At 37.3% G+C, this 19,226-nt stretch overlaps 1 protein-coding gene across 2 annotated transcripts in view; it reads right to left on the reverse strand.

The window, feature by feature from the left end:
- TM9SF2 (transmembrane 9 superfamily member 2) overlaps nucleotides 1-19,226 on the reverse strand; it is a 60,203-nt gene that overhangs the window by 15,882 nt on the left and 25,095 nt on the right. For both annotated transcript variants that reach the window (XM_012751984.3, XM_076009310.1), the window contains exons 4-11: nucleotides 18,515-18,642; nucleotides 14,471-14,600; nucleotides 12,713-12,837; nucleotides 11,682-11,793; nucleotides 10,568-10,647; nucleotides 9,604-9,712; nucleotides 4,749-4,881; nucleotides 1,446-1,565 (exon numbers count right to left, since the gene is read on the reverse strand). In XM_012751984.3, coding sequence (XP_012607438.1) covers nucleotides 1,446-1,565; nucleotides 4,749-4,881; nucleotides 9,604-9,712; nucleotides 10,568-10,647; nucleotides 11,682-11,793; nucleotides 12,713-12,837; nucleotides 14,471-14,600; nucleotides 18,515-18,642 — 937 coding nt within the window. The remainder of the gene's footprint in view (nucleotides 1-1,445; nucleotides 1,566-4,748; nucleotides 4,882-9,603; nucleotides 9,713-10,567; nucleotides 10,648-11,681; nucleotides 11,794-12,712; nucleotides 12,838-14,470; nucleotides 14,601-18,514; nucleotides 18,643-19,226) is intronic.

Consider the following 19,226-nt stretch of genomic DNA (forward strand, 5'->3'; position numbering starts at 1 on the left):
TAAAAGTCGGAGATAAAACTGGCTGAGATGTGAGAACAGCTTTGATTTTTAAAAAAGTTTTAACATAGTTTTATAAGCAAGTTTAAGGGCCACTTGCCCTAAAAGAAAATGACAAAACTATATATAAAATCATACACATATGATTTGAATTCACAGTGTTATTGATAAAGAGACTGTTGTGAAATGATTAATTCTGGGTTTAATACAACTCCAATCAAAATTAAAATAATACTTTTTGAAACATTAGAAATGACTCTATAAAATATTTTTGTGATGGAGCCATGTGGCAGCACCTCTCAGTAATGTTCTGCTAATGATCACGCTACTTGATCTGTGCCTGGGAGACCTGAAGCATGGAGAGGTGTGGCCTGGAGGTGGTCCAGGGCGTGTATGGGCACAGGGCATGGGAGTCAGGTGGGAAGGAATACACCCTGGCTGAAGAACTGACAGAAAGCCAGTGTGGCTGAAATCTGGTGGAAGATAAGGGTCTGACTGGCATCTCAAACGCATTACAATACATATGACCACCCTAAACCTATGTCCTTTAGTAAAGGATGAAAGAAAAAAAAAAAAAGAACTTGACAAAATTGACAGAAATTAAAACACATCTAAACACATATACATATGGGAGTTCACATACTCAGAAGAGAACTGTGTCTGGCAAAGTCTAGCTAACATTCTACTTGGGGTTGAGATACCTAATCCCACCTTAACATTGCCCATGTAACCCTCCCGTGTATCACCTCAAACATTTTTCATATCAAAAAGACCTCAGAGAATCACTGTAAATCCCAGAAGGGCTTTGGAGTTCCTAAGCAGGCCAACTCTGGCACTCGCTGACTTTGCTGAGCTGCTTTCTAAGTCACCTCGTCACATCTCAGCCTTATGCTGTGGCCCTGACCCATTCTTTCACTGAACTTTATTTTACTTCTAGAAAGCAAGACATTACTTCTATACCAATGATATTACAAAAGCAACTTACTTTAGGGCTCTCTAAAATAGTGAGATCTTAGTTTACAGTCTTTTTATTTTTATATATATTAAATTGATACAATATAAGTATAGCCTTTCATATGTAACAAATGGGACACCCAAATTTGTATACTTTTTCCTTGTATTAGTCTGAATATGCTTCTGTCACTGCAACAATTCTAAGTTGTTCAGCCCAACTTGTTAAGACAAAGCTTAAAAGACAAAGTAATGAGGCAGTGGTGGGTAAGAGGCTCCTCATTTGCTTATTTCACTGTCTAAGCATTTCTGAGCAAATAAACCTAGGGACAGTCATTCACATCACAAAAGAAATCACTAGCCAGCCTCCTTTTAACTAGGGACAGGCCCCTAAAGACATGCTGCTCACAGAGCAGCCTATCTGACACCCAGCTCAAACCCACCATTGCAGCAGTTGATTCCTGATCTGACGACCCGTCACAGTGGCTCTTACTTACACTTATAGAATCTGGCGGCAACATAGCCTGCAGGGGTGCCCAGCAGCACCCACAGGACCACAGCACATGTCATTAGCGCTCCTCGGTTGGCAGGTGACAAAAATCCCAGGCAAGCAAAAACTAGAACATGAAAGGTTATAAATGTTATTACCTGTTTCCTTTGTTGTGAAATGATAGAGGAACCCTCTCATTTTTTAAACAAGATGACAAATATGACTTCATGAAAAACATGCACTATCCTACCATGCAGCTATATTCAGTAATATGTGATGTACTGCATCAATATGATCATACATAACGCAAAATCCACTTTGGAAGTTTCTTGTTAGAATCCATAAGACCTCATCTTTCCTGTGATTAGAGAGGCTGTCTGGATGCTCAAGAGTGCACTCAGGCCGGGCGCTGTGGCTCACGCCTGTAATCCTAGCTCTTGGGAGGCCGAGGCGGGCGGATTGCTCAAGGTCAGGAGTTCAAAACCAGCCTGAGCAAGAGCGAGACCCCGTCTCTACTATAAATAGAAAGAAAACTAATTGGCCAACTGATATATATATATAAAAAATTAGCCGGGCATGGTGGCGCATGCCTGTAGTCCCAGCTACCCGGGAGGCTGAGGCAGAAGGATCACTCGAGCCCAGGAGTTTGAGGTTGCTGTGAGCTAGGCTGACGCCACGGCACTCACTCTAGCCTGGGCAACAAAGCAGCGAGACTCTGTCTCAAAAAAAAAAAAGAGTGCACTCAGCATTTCTGAGATTCAAGTACAGCTTTTAAAACTAACACAAATAAAAATATTCCCACTATGAAATATTCCTGCTTTTGTTTCATTTAAAAATACTGGGTTCTCTGGCTCTGGTGGTTAAAAAAAAACAAACCCTACAACACTCAAACTTAAGAGATAAGAAAGAATCTAATCAAACAGCAAACCAGGGGAGAAAAGATTTCATAGTACCATTAGCTTTTCAAAAACCAATTATTGAAGGGGGCCTGGTCAATGACTCAGGGTAACTCTGGCCTCAACCCTTATTCAGTTGTTCAGCTTTGTTTGCTCTTCCCTATATAACTCTTCCTACTAATGAGAATAAAAATGTCACCTTATATTTATAGAGACTCCCAGCTTTCTGCTGGGGCTCAGAAGTTATGACATGCTCAGAATCTCAAGGCTAGTAAGACAGTGCCCAAAAGAGTTTCAAGTGGCTTTCTAATCCCAGCAGCAAGAAAATCCCCATTGTTTTCCTCAAAGCATGCATGACCAAGCATACACAGGGCGCACACCTCTGACTAGCACCATAATCAGCAGGAAACAGATCACGGTAGCTTTACAAGACCTACCAGGACTTCAGCTAAGATGCAATTCCCTTCTCCCCCAGCCTGAGAAATGGACTGCCCTTAAGTAGGAAGTTCATATTTGAGGACTTAAGGAAAATCATTCCTATTATCTCCTATCCTAGGCTCTCTCAACTTTCCTCTTTATAAGTTCACTTTCTAGCTGACCCCAACAAAAACCAGACTGTGGCAGAAAGCAGCTCCTGATAAAAAAAATTTTTTTTGAGACAGAGTCTCACTTTGTTGCCCAGGCTAGAGTGAGGGCCGTGGCATCAGCCTAGCTTACAGCAACCTCAATCCCCTGGGCTCAAGGGATCCTACTGGTCAGCCTCCCAGGTAGCTGGGACTTCAGGCATGAGCCACCATGCCCGGCTAATTTTTTGTATATATATTTTAGATGGTCAATTAATTTCTTTCTATTTATAGTAAAGACGGAGTCTCGCTCAGGCTGGTTTTTAACTCCTGACCTCGAGCAATCCGCCCACCTTGGCCTCCCAGAGTGCTAGGATTACAGGCGTGAGCCACCATGCCCGGCCAGAATTTTAAAGCAGATTTTTATCTTCAAGTATCCATCCTGCTCTAAGTCCACTATGGCTCTATGGCATCTACTGCCTTCACATTAGCCTCTGTCCAAACCTCTTTTATGATACCTTCTCCTGACCTACCCTCTTCAGTATGATATATTTACAAATTCTAGCCCTACCTATCAAAGCTGTATCTCCTTAAGTTATTAGATTGAAAAAAGATGTTCTAATTATTAGTCTTTAAATTGAGCCCAAATGTGTGAATCGGTGCTTCCCAAACTTATTCAGGTGCCAGATGTTTGGGAGTAATAATAATAATAATAATAATGCTCTTTGCAAGGTATTCATATAGTTAATTTTATCATAAAAATTTGGAAGAATTTTACTAACAGTACCTGACTATAGTGTTACGTATTTAAGGCACAATCAAATAAGAATAAATGTTCACTAAGGAAATTATTAAAAGGCCAGCCAGCTATTTCTCAATTCTTCCAATAATATCCATTTGCTACCACTTATCAGTAGCAGACATTAATAAAGAAAAATATGAAAAATAAACCTGTAATTTATCAAATTCTATTTATAAACTTTTTCTTCCTCTCACAATGAGGCAAACTGGAAGACTGTGGAATTAATGTATCCCTAGACCAGGTGTCCTCAAACTATGGCTTGTGGGCCACACGCGGGTGTTTTTGCCTGTTTGTTTTTTTACTTCAAAATAAGATACGTGCAGTGTGAATAGGAATTTGTTCATTGTTTTTTTTAAACTATAGTCCGGCCCTCCAAAAGTCTGAGGGGCAGTGAACTGGCCCCCTGTTTAAAAAGTTTGAGGACCCCTACCCTAGACAGTAGCCTCAGAATCACCCCTGTAGCTGATCAATACCTAAGAAACGTCGATTTAAAAAAATAAACAACAAAAAAACCAGATTGTCCTAACTGACAAAAGCGTACATAATAAAATTTCTGAAGATGTTCAGGTGGCACAAAGAAGAGACACTCTTTGTCTAGATCTTTCCTAAACATTGCTAGAATCCTCCCCAGATGAAAAAGGTCTACAGAGAGCTTCCTGCCCCACCCTTTCCCTTCTCTCTTCCCTCAGCAGAAGCCAAGAATGTCTAGGAATCCTAACCAGACTGCTCCTTCCCCTGAAGGCTGGGTAGAAGGAAGAGTCAACCTGAGTGACTACTCACCTGAGTGACCTACTCACCTCTAGCCCAGTGCTACCACAAGAAAAGCTTGGTCTCCACAGAGCTGAAGGGAGACATCAAGCGTCAGCCTTTGAGTGCAGCTAACCCTTCCCCAAGTCACTTAGGGCCAAAGCATCCAGATTTTGAGAGCCAAAAAAGGACTCTTGGAAACAATCTTACCTAGCTACCACCCACTTAGGAAAACTGGTCTTCAAATAATTACAATATTTAGAAAAAGTATTTTCTACTTTTCAATTTTCCTTAATACTTACATAGTGTCACAAAAGTCATAATTAAAATCTGTGTCCCAGATCCTAGAAAGACTGACAGCAGCATCCCTTTTCTTGGAGGACGGAATATATCACCATGAACTAGTTTCCAGCCAAATTCTTCCTGGGCATCCTCCTAAAAAAAGAATGAAATCAATTCAGTTGTCATATGGCATCACTGAGACAACCAGACAGTTTGTTCACTGTTGAGTGTGCTGGTAGTTAAAAACATTTAAAAAAACCTTATAGGCTGGGTGCAGTGGCTCACGCCTGTAATCTTAGCACTCTGGGAGGCCAAGGTGGGAGGATTGCTTGAGCTTAGGAGTTCAAGACCAGCCTGAGCAAGAGCAAGACCCCATCTCTACTAAAAATAGAAAAATCAGCTGGGCATCGTGGCATGTACCTATAGCCTCAGCTACTTGGGAGGCTGAGGCAGGAGGATCACTAGAGTCCAGGATCCTCTGAGGCAGGAGGATCACTAGAGTTTGAGGCTGCAGTGAGCTGCACTGTACTCTAGCCCCGGGCAACAGAGTGAGACCCTGTCTCAAAAACAACAAAACCCAAAAAGCTTATGTTAATATATATTTCAATTTTGAAGAATAGAGCTTGACTCACAGAGTTTTCTACAGCTTTCTTGAACTGTTTTTAAAAGACTGTATTAAGGTCTATAAATACAGTTACTGAGAAAGCTACAAAAACAACGTGATCCCTACCTAGTTCTACTCTTAAGTCAAATTTTGTGAACCAACTTGATGACCTAATTTTTAAAGACATGCCATCCTTTTTTTTTTTTTTTTTTTTTTGAGACAGAGTCTCGCTTGTTGCCCAGGCTAGAGTGAGTGCCGTGGCGTCAGCCTAGCTCACAGCAACCTCAAACTCCTGGGCTCAAGCAATCCTTCTGCCTCAGCCTCCCGAGTAGCTGGGACTACAGGCATGTGCCACCATGCCCGGCTAATTTTACATATATATATTAGTTGGCCAATTAATTTCTTTCTATTTATAGTAGAGACGGGGTCTTGCTCTTGCTCAGGCTGGTTTCGAACTCCTGACCTCGAGCAATCAGCCCGCCTCGGCCTCCCAGAGTGCTAGGATTACAGGCTTGAGCCACCGCGCCCGGTCATCCTTTTTAATCTACATTAATTAATCTCCAAAATAAGCAAATGGTATTATATACTTTGCTAGTACAGTAATGATAGCTGTAAACATAGTAATAAACTTGCACCATCAGACCAAAATGTATCCATGATTTCCAGACATATACAAAGTACCCAATCAACAGCTCCACTTGGTTGTATAACAGACATCTTGAATAGAATCATCCACAACTGAATTCTTGATTCTCTCTCCCCACCTACATCTGCTCTTCCTGCAGACTCCAGTAGATAAGCACTCCATCCTTGTAGCTGCTTAGTCCCCCAAACCTGGAGCCATCCATGGTTCTTCCTTCTTTTCACACCTCACATACAACCCTTTAAGGGATCTATACTCTATACAGAGATATACTCTACCACCAAAACATATCCACAGGACACCCACCCACCATCACATCTTACCTACTACTGCTACTGCAGTACACACTGAATGGGTCTATTCCTATCTGTGCCCCATTTAGCTGATCCTCAATACAGCAGCCAGAGGGATCCTTTAAACTAACAAGGTGGCTTAGAGCAGAAACCCGGGGTCATTCACTGACTTCTCTCCAGTTTCTACAATCTCCAAAGCCAAATTGCTTCCGATAGGTTATACCACTTCACATTGTCAAACACTAGGCATCAAAGTGCTCATGTCCTCAATCCCTCCAACAGGCTCATCTCATGATTTCTGCCAAAGTACCAGATGAGCAAACAATATTGCACTGCAGTTTTAACTTGCATTTCTCTTATTATGAATAATGTCCCTTTTTTATATATATTTAAGAACCATTTGTATTATCTATCTATGTATCTATCTATTTTTGAGACAGAGTCTCACTAGAGTGAGACTAGAGTGCTGTGGTGTCAACCTAGCTCACAGCAACCTCAAACTCCTGGGCTCAAGCAATCCTCTGCCTCAGCCTCCCTAGGAGCTGGGACTACAGGCACGCGCCACCATGCCCAGCTAATTTTTTCTGTGTATTTTTAGTTGGCCAATTAATTTCTATTTTTTTTTTTTAGTAGAGACGGGGTCTCGCTCTTGCACAGGCTGGTTTCCAACTCCTGACCTTGAGCGATCTGCCCGCCTCGGCCTCCCAGATTGCTAGGATTACAGGCATGAACCACAGCACCCGGCCTTATATTTTCTTTTTTACAGACTCTCTTTTCATGTACTTTGCTCAGTTTCTTACTAGGCTGTTGCCTGTTTTCTTAATGATTTTATGATTTTAATATTTTTCCCTGGTTACACATTTGTCTTTTTTACCTTATAGTAGCTAGGACTACAGGCACAGGCCACCACACCTGGCTTTTGTTTTTTCCCTATTGATATACCTTTGTTAACTTCAAAAACTTAGACTCATTATTACATTTGGAAAGTGTTTACTTAGAATTTCTTAGTTCACCAATCCTTCTAAATCTCCCTTTAGGATTGGCTTCACTTATTTATTTATTGTCTGCTAAAGTATTGTTTTTTTAAATTTTACTCAGTGGCCCCATCTCCAATGCCCACCTGTTCCCATGGGCAGAATTAAGACTATTTTCTGCTAAAGTATTTCTATAAATTCCTTCAGTGAAGGCCTATTTGTGATCAATTGTTTTTATTTACCTGTAAAAGGTATTTCACCTTCATCAAGACACAGCTTCTCTTGGTACACAATTCTATGTAACTAGTTAATTTCTCTCACCAATTTAATAATATTTTATCTTTGAGACCCCACCGTCAGTCTAATTGTTTTACCTTTGCAGTTGCTCAGTCTTTTTTTCCCCTCTGGGTGATTCTAAGATCTTCTCCTTTCTCTAAGGTTCTATGGTTTCACCACGAATGATCTGGATGTGGATTTCTTTTTATTTATTCAGCTTGGGATATACTGTGTTTTCTTTATCTATAAATTCTTATATTTCAACTGTTCTGAAAAATTCTCAGCTGTTACTTTTTCATATATTTTATATTCTGAGACTAATAATTCCAGTATCAGAAATCTTTGGAGTCCTAAATCTGTTGTTTATTGTAAATTTTTGTAAATTTCTAATAGCTCACATTTTGTTGATCTTAGATTGGAAAAATCCTGTGAATCTAAATGTGCTAGACTTTCTTCCATTGGATTTCTACTTGATTCTGCCAAGAATAAGAAGCACTCACTAACCTGGAATCATTTTGGCCACACTTTCAGAATCCAGGGATACTTCAGGATGAGACTGAGGTTCAGCTCCTTGCTGCTGACCCAAGGGTTGGCCTTCCAACTGGTTAAGAACTTGAAAACAGCACTGACCCACAGGGGACCTCAACCTCTCAGGCTTGCATTCTATTTCCTGCTCTGGCCTTGGCTCATTTTTTTTGGGTGGTGGGTTAGACCAGGGGAGTCCTCGGATACCTGTGTTACCTACTATGAACCCAGCAATCTATCAACAAGTCTGATACATTAAGAATTGACTTATTCATTCATTCAACAAACATTTATTGCTATAAGCTTGGCAATGTTTAAAACACCAGAGATACTACAGTGAGGGTTACCAAAAAAATCCCTGCTCTTATGAGTACAGATTCTCATTGGGAAGGCAAACTAAAATAAGTGAGAGAAAAGTCACAGTATATTAGACAGTAGTAAGTGCTACAGAGAAAAAACAGGAAGCATGAATGTGTGTGTAGGAGAGGATGTAATTTTACGTGGGATGGTGGGGAAGCTCTCAACGGAAAGCTCACATTTCAGTAAAGCTGCAGGAGGTACCGGACCTAGCCAAGTAAACCTCTGAGGGATGAACACTCTAAGCAGAGAGAACAGTGAGCGTGAAAGCTCTGATGTGGGAACATGTACCTATTGGAGCAGAGCACTGAGGTAATGCAGGGCCTTATGGGCCATTGTAAAGACTTTGACTTTCACCCTGAGGGAAAGGGAAGTCCCTGCAGGGCCGTGCTCAGGTGTGAGATGATCTGACTTCTGTTTGAGCAGATTCACTCTGACTGTTGTGCTAAAAGACTGAAGGGAGGACAAGACTGGGAGCAGGAGTGGAGGCAGGGGTGCCACTGGCCCATATGCCATACGGTGACACGGTGCAAGTTAAGAAAAAACTCTACTACCAGCAATTATTTGGAAAAGCCAATTATGAACAGAGTATTTTGAAATTACTTTTAAAAAAGAGACTATAGAGAAATGTTAAAAGCTTATAAATATTGACATGTTCTTTTTCCAATTAGAACAGGATAGAAAGGTGGCAGAGGAAGGGAGAGCTGAAGAAGCTAGGGAAGAAAAAACAATGAAAATCTGAATTTTTTGCATTTATTACAAATTACTATGAATCTTATGAAAATTTTGTTATTGTGCTGCTGAAATGAAAATGTAAGAAATGTATAACATTAGGCAATTTAAATGCTTGAGAATAAATAAGGCTGGGACATTAAATTACTTTGAATATACCAAAAGATTGAAATGATAAAAATTCAGTTAGGATTAATTTAAAAACATTAAAACACATACACAAAAATTGCTGGGGAGTTTTCCATTCAGTTTTTCTGTTTCACAAACTGGGTATACATTAGAGCTAGGGAATCTGGCAGAGGTGACAGCACATGGTGAGGAGAGACAACAAGCTGTAGCTGTGTACCTATCACCCACCTGCACCGGTCTATTGACAGATGTAGCTGTGAACAGTTCAGCTCTGAATGTTGTGATGAAATTTTAAAGACTATCCTTGGCAGACCAAAGACCAGTTGAAATGTTTCCACTCACCGTAGAATCCATCTGATTGTATCTGGCAATATCTTTGTGCAGTGTCCGTAACATAATCATAGCTACCATTCCAGATAAGAAGAGGACAATAACCAGGGAATTCATTATGCTGTAGAAATAAGCATGTCATGATTGATCTATAGCTTAATATTAGGAATAGTGAAACTCTTTTTTAAACTGTTTATTAAATCACATTAACACATCATTAATCAAAATTAAAACTACCTGAAATCTTCATCTGCAAAATGGAAAGTAGAATAAAAATAAATAAATAAAAAAAACAAAACAAAACAAAACTACCTGAAATCCAATAAATTCAATGAACTGTATTTTTTAGGTTTCCTTCTAGTAGATATATAATTTTATATATTTATCATTTTATAGTCTGTTTAGAACTAAAATTTTTTGTCCATGTTCAACATTATTAAATAACTACTGTGCCCAAAACATTGTAGCACAAGTGCAAGGAACCAACAAAGAACTGGCTTGTACCCTCAAGAAATTTACTGAAGAACAAATTTACTCAGTAAATTAGTGAGTGTCAAAAAGACTAGTCAGCAAAATAGGAAAAGGAGGGTTATTGGCACCATGAACAGCTTTTTAGATAAAAGTTTTAAATAATGGTTTGAAGAGGAAAATAATATATAAATAGTCATAATAACAACAGAAGCTTCTATTTATTGAGCACTCTTACATGCCAGGTACTGTCCTCAAATGCTCTGTTCCATTATGTCCTTTTATGCTCAGAACAATCCCATGAGGTGAGTATTTCTAAATCAAGAGATGGACTGTAAGAAATTGAGTGACCTGCCCTGACTCAAAACCAGTAACTTAAAGCTAGGATTTGTACCCAAGTCCAGACTTTTGAATAAACTGGAGAAGATTAGAGAATAAATGAGATGTCCAAAGGGATGAAGGGTAGAAAAAGTAGAAAGCAAAAAGCAGACTAACTCTGCTGTCTTACCTAAACCACTGAATGTGAGTATGAGGCATAGACTCCAGAATATAGTCCCATCTAGATGCCCATCTGATATTTTTATCTTCCTGGTGGGGAGGGAAGGGGAGGAAAAAAATCTCTTTAAATAAGCACCTACTGACAAAACATTAAAAATCCAAAAATTCTCATCCATAGCTTGCCTCTATTCAGTCAACAACAGCAATTTTTAATTATCATTAACTTTGGTTAGTCCTGAGAATCAGGGAGTTTCAGATTTACTCAAGTCTAGGGGAAATCAGAATGAGATTAAGCAACAAATTTAAAAAAAAACCTAAGAATTCCTAATAATACTGACATACTTATGTTTTTAAACATCTTGCTTTAAATTATAACTAATAAATGTTTATTTTAGATGTTAAAATTTAGAGCTATATTTGTTTTTAGAAAATAATTGAATAGTTTATTCTTTATGCCTAGGGCACAGCTAGCCAGACCACAAAGTCATAGCAGGCACACTGAGCATCTGGCAGTTGTCACCCATACTAAGCTCTTAATATATAGGAATATATACTGTCTACTGTGCTAGACTTGCAAAAGGAAACATCATATGGGGATATTAAACATTACGACTATATTGGATTGTCAAAGGAGTTTTTAAAAAATAGAGGTGGAAAACTGCCTAAGATTCTAACAATGAACTTTTAATTTCCTAAGAAATTTCTTTGCTAATAAAAACATTCCCTTTAACTTCCTAAGATAATCTACCAACATGAAACTCCCTATTTAAGTTCATACTCAAAACCTGATTTTTAAAATGATGTTTTCCCAAATGCTTTCTGAGTGTATCTCTGACGTTTCCATAGTATCCTCTATGCCTATATTCTACCTTTTGTTTTATGTGTATCTTTTATGTTTAACACTAAATCAGGCTCACATCTCCAATTTCCTGTATCTTGTGATTTAAACTAAGACTTAGTCTTGAAACTGATTATGTTGCTTGGTACATTAACAATTCTAAAACTCAGCTCATTAATAACTTATTTATTTGAGAAGCTTAACCTCATTAATGTTTTTAATTAGTTTAAGTAGTACAAATTTAAAATAAATTTCTAAGTTATACTAAAGATAAAAGCAAACTCACCTCAAAACTAACAGAGTAAGTATAGGCAATTTTGATCTCTCCAGAAGCCTTGTTACTTATATCCATGGGAGGTCCAGAGCAGTCTGGTTTATCTATATGGGTATGTTTGAAGCTGTGGGAAGAAACATTTCGGCAAGATGCTGATAAAGTACAGTTTTAAAAAAAAATGGGGTGAAGTAAAGGTTAGAGATTTTGTACATATTTCACAATGCTGCTGACAAAGGTGAAATTATTCATGCCACATTTAATAGCATAAATATTTACTTAATATAATGGGCTTAGTGATGAGTATGTATATAAAATTATTACTTATAATTACAAACAAACTGTTGAAAACATTATACTTGAAGAGCACTTAAATAATCTTAGGGGAAAAAAAAAACACGGAGGTGGTTTAAATGAACTGCCATCTTATTAGAGCATGCATTTCTTTACCACCAGTACATCAGAAACTGGCTAGTTCAAATGGTAGGAAAAGTCATGGAAAAAATGGAATATTCAATTAAAAAAGGATCTCACTAATAACTGATATGTACTTTCATGCTAAAAAAAAACTAGACAACTTGAAGAGATATTTCTTCCAATGGCTTGTCATGTATTGGTTTCTAACCCTGCATGGAGGCTTTAGAAATTACAGCACTAATCAGCTCATTTGGGCCTTGGAACAGCAGAAAGCTGCAAACATCTGAGGCAATGCTCCCTTCACTGTGAAGAGGACCACTATCCCAACCACTAGTCGTCTCCATTCCCTGCTGACAAATGGAAAAGCTGTCAAAACTTCCCGACTGAAAATCAAAACAAAAAGGTATCGTGGCTTGACTGCTTGCCATCACAGGAAAATAATTATCTGTATGGTTTCTCTGGAAAACCCATAACTTGATAACAAATCATGCTAAGGGTAGTTTTAGTAAAATCAATCCTGAAATGCCAGAATACTGATTAAGTAATAAGTTAACTGGGCTCCAAACACTTATGCTTTGGACCTAAACTTCACTCATATTTATTTACTTTTTATCTAGTAATATGATTACCTTTTTGGTTCAAGTTTAGCAGCCACTAATCTTGCTCCCATGGACCCAGTTTCAACAACATGATAGTGTATTTTGATGTCAACATGGTTGAAGATATAAAATGTATCTCTTTCATGGAATTCTGACTGTGGAACAGAACTTAAAGTTAAAGGTAGAAAACTGGCTATAAGAGAATCAAAACATGAAACTTTAAAATGGGCTACAAGAAAATTTAAATTTGAACAGAATTTTAACCCTTCCCCATTAACATGTTTATGTTTTAAACTTAAATTCTTTAAGCCAAAAATTAATTGGAGAAGGTACATACTTCTAAAAGTTTTAACTTTTACATAAAATTTTATTATTAAGTACCCCTTCAAAAGACCATTAATATTTTCTAGCTTTTCACTTAAAATAAAATTTAAAATATGTTATTGTGTTATGAGCATGCTAAATCTTATACATTTAAATGCTTTTCTTCCCTGGAAGTTTTTAACATGGGACTAAACCAATAGCCTAAATTATTCAAGTATCTCTGATCAACTTTCACAAAAGCTCATGCTAACTTCTATCAGACTATATATCCATTAAGAGATTAAATCAGGTTGACCTGATTACACAAAATTTATTTTTATCCCTACTTAGTTCTAATTACCTTCTATGTTAATGTCTCCATTTGATGAATCTATTTTTTTTTTTTTTTTTTTTTGAGACAGAGTCTCACTTGTTGCCCAGGCTAGAGTGCCGTGGCGTCAGCCTAGCTCTCAGCAACTTCAAACTCCTGGGCTCAAGCGATCCTCCTGCCTCAGCCTCCCGAGTAGCTGGGACTACAGGCATGCGCCACCATGCCCGGCTAATTTTTTCTATATATATTAGTTGGCCAATTAATTTTCTTTCTATTTATAGTAGAGACGAGGTCTCGCTCTTGCTCAGGCTGGTTTCGAACTCCTGACCTTGAGCAATCCGCCCGTCTCGGCCTCCCAGAGAGCTAGGATTACAGGCGTGAGCCACCATGCCCGGCCTGATGAATCTATTTTTAAATATAAAAGAATGGCTCAAAGACAGATAGAACTTAAAAAGGGAATAATATCGAACTTGTGCAGTACAAATTTCATTAACTTATGATGAATTCTTTCTGACACTCCACTCTACATTTTTTTACATATAAGATTTATGAATCTAACTTTTTTTTTTTTTTTTTTGAGACAAGAGTCTAGCTCTGTCGTCCTGGGTAGAATTAGTGGCATCATCATAACTTACTGCAAACTCAAACTCCTGGGATCAAGTAATCTTCTTACCTTAGCCTCCTAGGTAGCTGGGAGTATAGACGCATGTCATGACACCTGCCTAATTTTTCTATGTTTAGTAGAGACAGGGTCTCCCTCTTGCTCAGGCTGGTCTTGAACTCCTGAGGGCAAGTAATCCTCCTGTTTCTGCTTCCCAGAGTGCTAGGACTATAGGTACAAGCCATGGCGCCTGGCCTGAATCTAACTTAGTAGAGTTAGAACAAAGTCCTAACCCTTAGCACAGCATTTAACATACATCAGACACTTTCAGTAAATGTTGAACTGAAACTGAATTATTTCAATTTCTAGAGTTTGATTTAAACATTATTAATCTGGCTTAAGTTTAAGATCCAACTAGGTAGTTGTATTCAGAACATCTGACCTGTACTGAGATTCAAAAATATAACAATTTTTGTCCATGTAAAAAGACTGAATTCTTCTATCAAAAAAAGCCATGTTTCAAAAAGCAACATACAGTTTATCATGAACTTACATTAATAACGCAAGCATCTTTTGCATGGCCTTTATCTGTAATATAACAACCAATAGGAAATCCAGGATTACAAAACCTCTGACTGTCTTCAACATCGTAACACCATGTTACAGGCATATTATCCACAATCCTATGCAGAGAAATAAAAGCCAAGTTAAAAGAGAACTCACCAAACATATCTAAGAATTACTTCCCAAATCAGTGTCATCATTTTGTAAAATTTAAATGTATGAATGCCTTATGATTCCAAAACCCACAAAGAATGTAATGAAATGTGGCATTTCATAAGTAATGACATTATGTTAGTATCTGATCCACTATAGTGAGGAAAACACTTTACAGGCTGGTCCGAGTGCAGTGGTGCTTACAACCAATTGATCATAACCAGTTACAGATTTCTTTGTTCCTTCTCCACTCCTACTGCTTCACTTGATTAGCCTTAAATAACAACAACAAAACTGTATAGCTTTCTTTAAACTATAAATGTATGTTGGAAAAGGGAGTTTTATAAATTACTGCAATTGCTAATTTAACAATATTATCTAGACACTTCAGTATAATTTACTTTTAGTAGAACACTCAAAGCCCTAAATAGGTACAAAGCAATATGCCTAGTTCCTCAGGAATAATTTATTGAAGAATATAGAAACAAATGTCTTTTATTACCTAGGTAATGCAATAAAAAGGAAATGGATATAACTGCAAGATACAGGAAAATATTCACATACAGGGCCAAGCAAAAAAGTGAAATTATAGTACAAAAATTCTGTAAAAATTGTAAATCCATGTTATTTCTAAAACAAATACTGCTATCAAGCTAGAGAGCTAAATCTTTCAAGTTTTACAGTGGGTTTCCACTTTTTTTTTTAAAAGGGGGAGGTCCCCCCCGTTTTTTTTTTTAAAGACAGAACTAAAAAAGTTCTGTGACATTGTATAACTACATTAAAGTCCAAGTATGTGGTCCCCTATGCCCAGAGTACACTGCAGGATACAAATAAAAAAAATTACTCAAAATATACTAGCTATATTACAGTCATAAGACAACACTCCAGGGCATGTTTTATTTGTTAATTAATGTATGCCTTAGGAAGTAAAACTATGATTCTATATTCACCCAAGGTGTACATTAATGACCCAATAAAACATGCCTCGTCACATTTAAATGCTATTTAATAGTACCCAATGTACGAAGCTTTAGAACCACCTATACTGTTAAGCCACTTATTATTATAACCAGCAGGCTAGTAGTTCCAATGAAAAGACTATAAAATATTAGAAGCATAAAGACAATGCAAAATAAAATAAATAATTCAGATTTTCTAGAGGCCTAAAGAATCAGTTAATTGCTTTAATTTTTTAGATAGAGAATAAAGTTCAATTAATGAACATATATATTAAGTAATATATAGTATCATTATGCTATCATTCAGAGAAAGTACTATATAAAAATTATAGTGCTAGTACCAAAATAAAGAATGAAGGGGCAATTTAGGTTTTTTAAAAGCCAATATCCCAAATGTATCATTTATATAATGATTTATATTCACAAAGTAGCCTTTTTCTGGTAGTAGAAAGCATTAAGAAAAACTCAACAAACCCTTCTAAATACATTTAAGAAAATATAAAGTATCATTTTCAATTACTGCCTTCATAAGTCAGGAGTAGTATTTATTTGAATTTCTAACACCAAAGAATTTAAAAATCGTATTTCCAATCTGATAAAGAAGGACTCACAAGGATAAAGGCTGAATAACTAGTCTCAACTTTTTATCATGAAGAACTTTGTTCAGAGGAATTACTTAATAGGTACAATGTACGATATTCCAGTGATGGATACCCTAAAAGCCTTGACTTCATCAATATGCAATATAGTCATGTAACAAAGTTATACATGTACCCCATAAATTTATACCAAAAAAAAAAGGAATTCCTTTCCATTATTTCCCTCTACCTTCCAAGGACTCCACGTGAAAAACTTCCACCAATGTTTCGTTTATTTTCTTTCTTTTTTTTTTTTCTCGAGACAGAGTCTCACTCTGTTGCCCAGGCTAGAGTGAGTGCCGTGGCTTCAGCCTAGCTCACAGCAACCTCAAAGTCCTGGGCTCAAGCGATCCTCCTGCCTCAGCCTCCCAAGTAGCTGGGACTACAGGCATGCGCCACCATGCCCGGCTAATTTTTTGTATATATATTTTAAGTCGGTCAATTTTTAATTTCTTTCTATTTTTAGTAGGGACGGGGTCTCGCTCAGGGTGGTTTCGAACTCCTGACCTCGAGCAATCCACCCGCCTCGGCCTCCCATAATGTTTCGTTTATTAATAACTCATTTCCCAGTAAATTCATTCCCGAAGTTTCTGATCAGAATAGAATAACCTATGTTGCCATAATACACTCAGAAAATTGTAGACAAAAGCAACAAAACTTGGCATTTAAGTCATTCTGTGTAGTTTTAACATTAGTAAATTTATACTATTCATTAGGATTTTGATTTATTTTTGTTTTTAGAGATGGGGGTCTTGCTACCTTGCCCAGGGTGGTCTCAAACTCCTGGCCTCCTGTAGCTTTGGCCTCCCAAAATGCTGGGATTACCAGTAATCCCAGCCAGAATTCTGAATTTTTTAAAATAGCACCTCATTCCCCTTTGCTAAATTGGTGGGATCTAGGATTGGGACTCACTAGTCTGAAGTATCTTCATGACCCCTTTCTGTCCAATAAGCTAAAGTCCAGTGGTTCTATGACACTAAAAAATTTAAGTGCTTTGATAACTAGTTAATTATACTTCTATAAATAAAATGTCATAGAGATCTGAACCAAGGGACAGGGGGCAACAGGAGGCCACAGAACTTGGTCAGGTCTAAGCTGAGATCCATGGCTCTTAACCTCACTGGGCGTGGGCAAACAGTTCAATCTGATATACTGATAGAATGAACATCCAAAAGGAGACACACGAAGGCAGTCTTCCCATTCACCACCTCCAGCATCTTACACTTTCTAGAAGAGGCAAAAACATATGTGAACTATGACCCCACATAGATATAGGCATTTGCAAGCAAAATTACTTAGATAGTTATACTTCAAAGGCTGGATTTGGAGAGTCTTCTAAAATATTCTATGTTTGAATATTATATAATAAGTACATAATACTTTGGAAACAAAAACAAAATAGTTTTAAATGTTTTTTTTTTATTTTGATACTAACTAGTACAGAACTTGTTAATGTCACATCATGTTTGCAAAAAAAAGGTTAAGCAAAAACTACTTTATTTGAAATAGATGCTATTTATCAAAGAAAAGTTAAATTTTGTTTTCCTGTGATTTTTTTCATGGCTCACAAGTATAAAATAACAGTATTTCTCTAGAAGACTGATCCAAGTCCTTTACCCAAAGCATAAACACGCTACTGTTAAAACAGCACATCTCATTTTATTGTGCTCCACTTTTTACTGTGCATTTCACAGATACTGTGTTTTTTACAAATGGAAGCCTAATGGCAACCCTGCATTGAGCAAGTCTATCAGCACCATTTTTCCAACAGGATGTGCTCATTTTATGTCTCTGTGTCAGTGTTTTTTAGCAATAATGTATTTTTTAATTAAAGTGTGTACTTTTTGTTTTTTAGATATAATCCTATTGCACCTTTAATGGACTACAGTATAGTGTAACCACAACTTTGGTATGTACTGGGAAACCAAAAAATTTGTGTGACTCGCTTTACTGCGATGGTCTGGAACTGAATCTGCAGTATCTCCAAGGTATGCTTGTATGTGAATAAAAGATGTACTCTATATACCAGGTCTTTGTACTAAAATAAGTACCAGATATCACAGTAAGCATTGTTAAAACATTTTAAATGATGTTGCCAACTTTAATTAATAATCCTCTGGCAAGTAAAAGTTACTACTTCACGCTACTTCCATTAGTAACAAAAAAAGGAAATAAATTAATTTGCTATATTTTATACAGTCAATCAAATAATTTATACAGTCAGTGAAACAGGTTTCATCTTGAAAAGGATAAAGGCCCAAATCCAGAATCTCCATGTCTTACCAGTGATGCTGATAATTCAACAACATGCTTTTTTTCAAGAATTCCAACTTTTGTTTGTCTTCAGCTTTCTCTGTATGGTATGTTTTTGTACAAACAAGCTTACAGGTCTCCTCCTTATTAAATGTAAACTGTTTCAAAAGAAAGTGGAAAGGAAAATATGAAAAAACACCCAGGTCCTTCATACCAACACCATAAACAGAGTAAAAGTACTAGTCTCATTAAATTACATAAGTGCATTAATATTGATATTTTAAAGTTCCTCATAGCTCAGATTTAAATTTCAATCATTGTTTCTCTATTAACTTAAGTCATCAACTTTTTTTTTTTTTTGAGACAGAGTCTCACTTTGTTGCCCAGGCTAGAGTGAGTGCCGTGGCATCAGCCTAGCTCACAGCAACCTCAAACTCCTGGGCTCAAGCAATCCTTCTGCCTCAGCCTCCCGAGTAGCTGGGACTACAGGCATGCGCCACCATGCTCGGCTAATTTTTTCTATATATATTAGTTGACCAATTAATTTCTTTCTATTTATAGTAGAGATGGGGTCTTGCTCTTGCTCAGGCTAGTTTCGAACTCCTGACCTCGAGCAATCCGCCCACCTAGGCCTCCCAGAGTGCTAGGATTACTTAAGTCATCAATTTTTCCTTTAATAAGTTTTTCTTTTTGATAATTTCAATCTACCCACCTTTTAAATGTAAATGAGCCCTAGAAGAGA

Source organism: Microcebus murinus, chromosome 13 (genome assembly GCF_040939455.1).
Source record: "Microcebus murinus isolate Inina chromosome 13, M.murinus_Inina_mat1.0, whole genome shotgun sequence".
NCBI lineage: Eukaryota > Metazoa > Chordata > Mammalia > Primates > Cheirogaleidae > Microcebus > Microcebus murinus.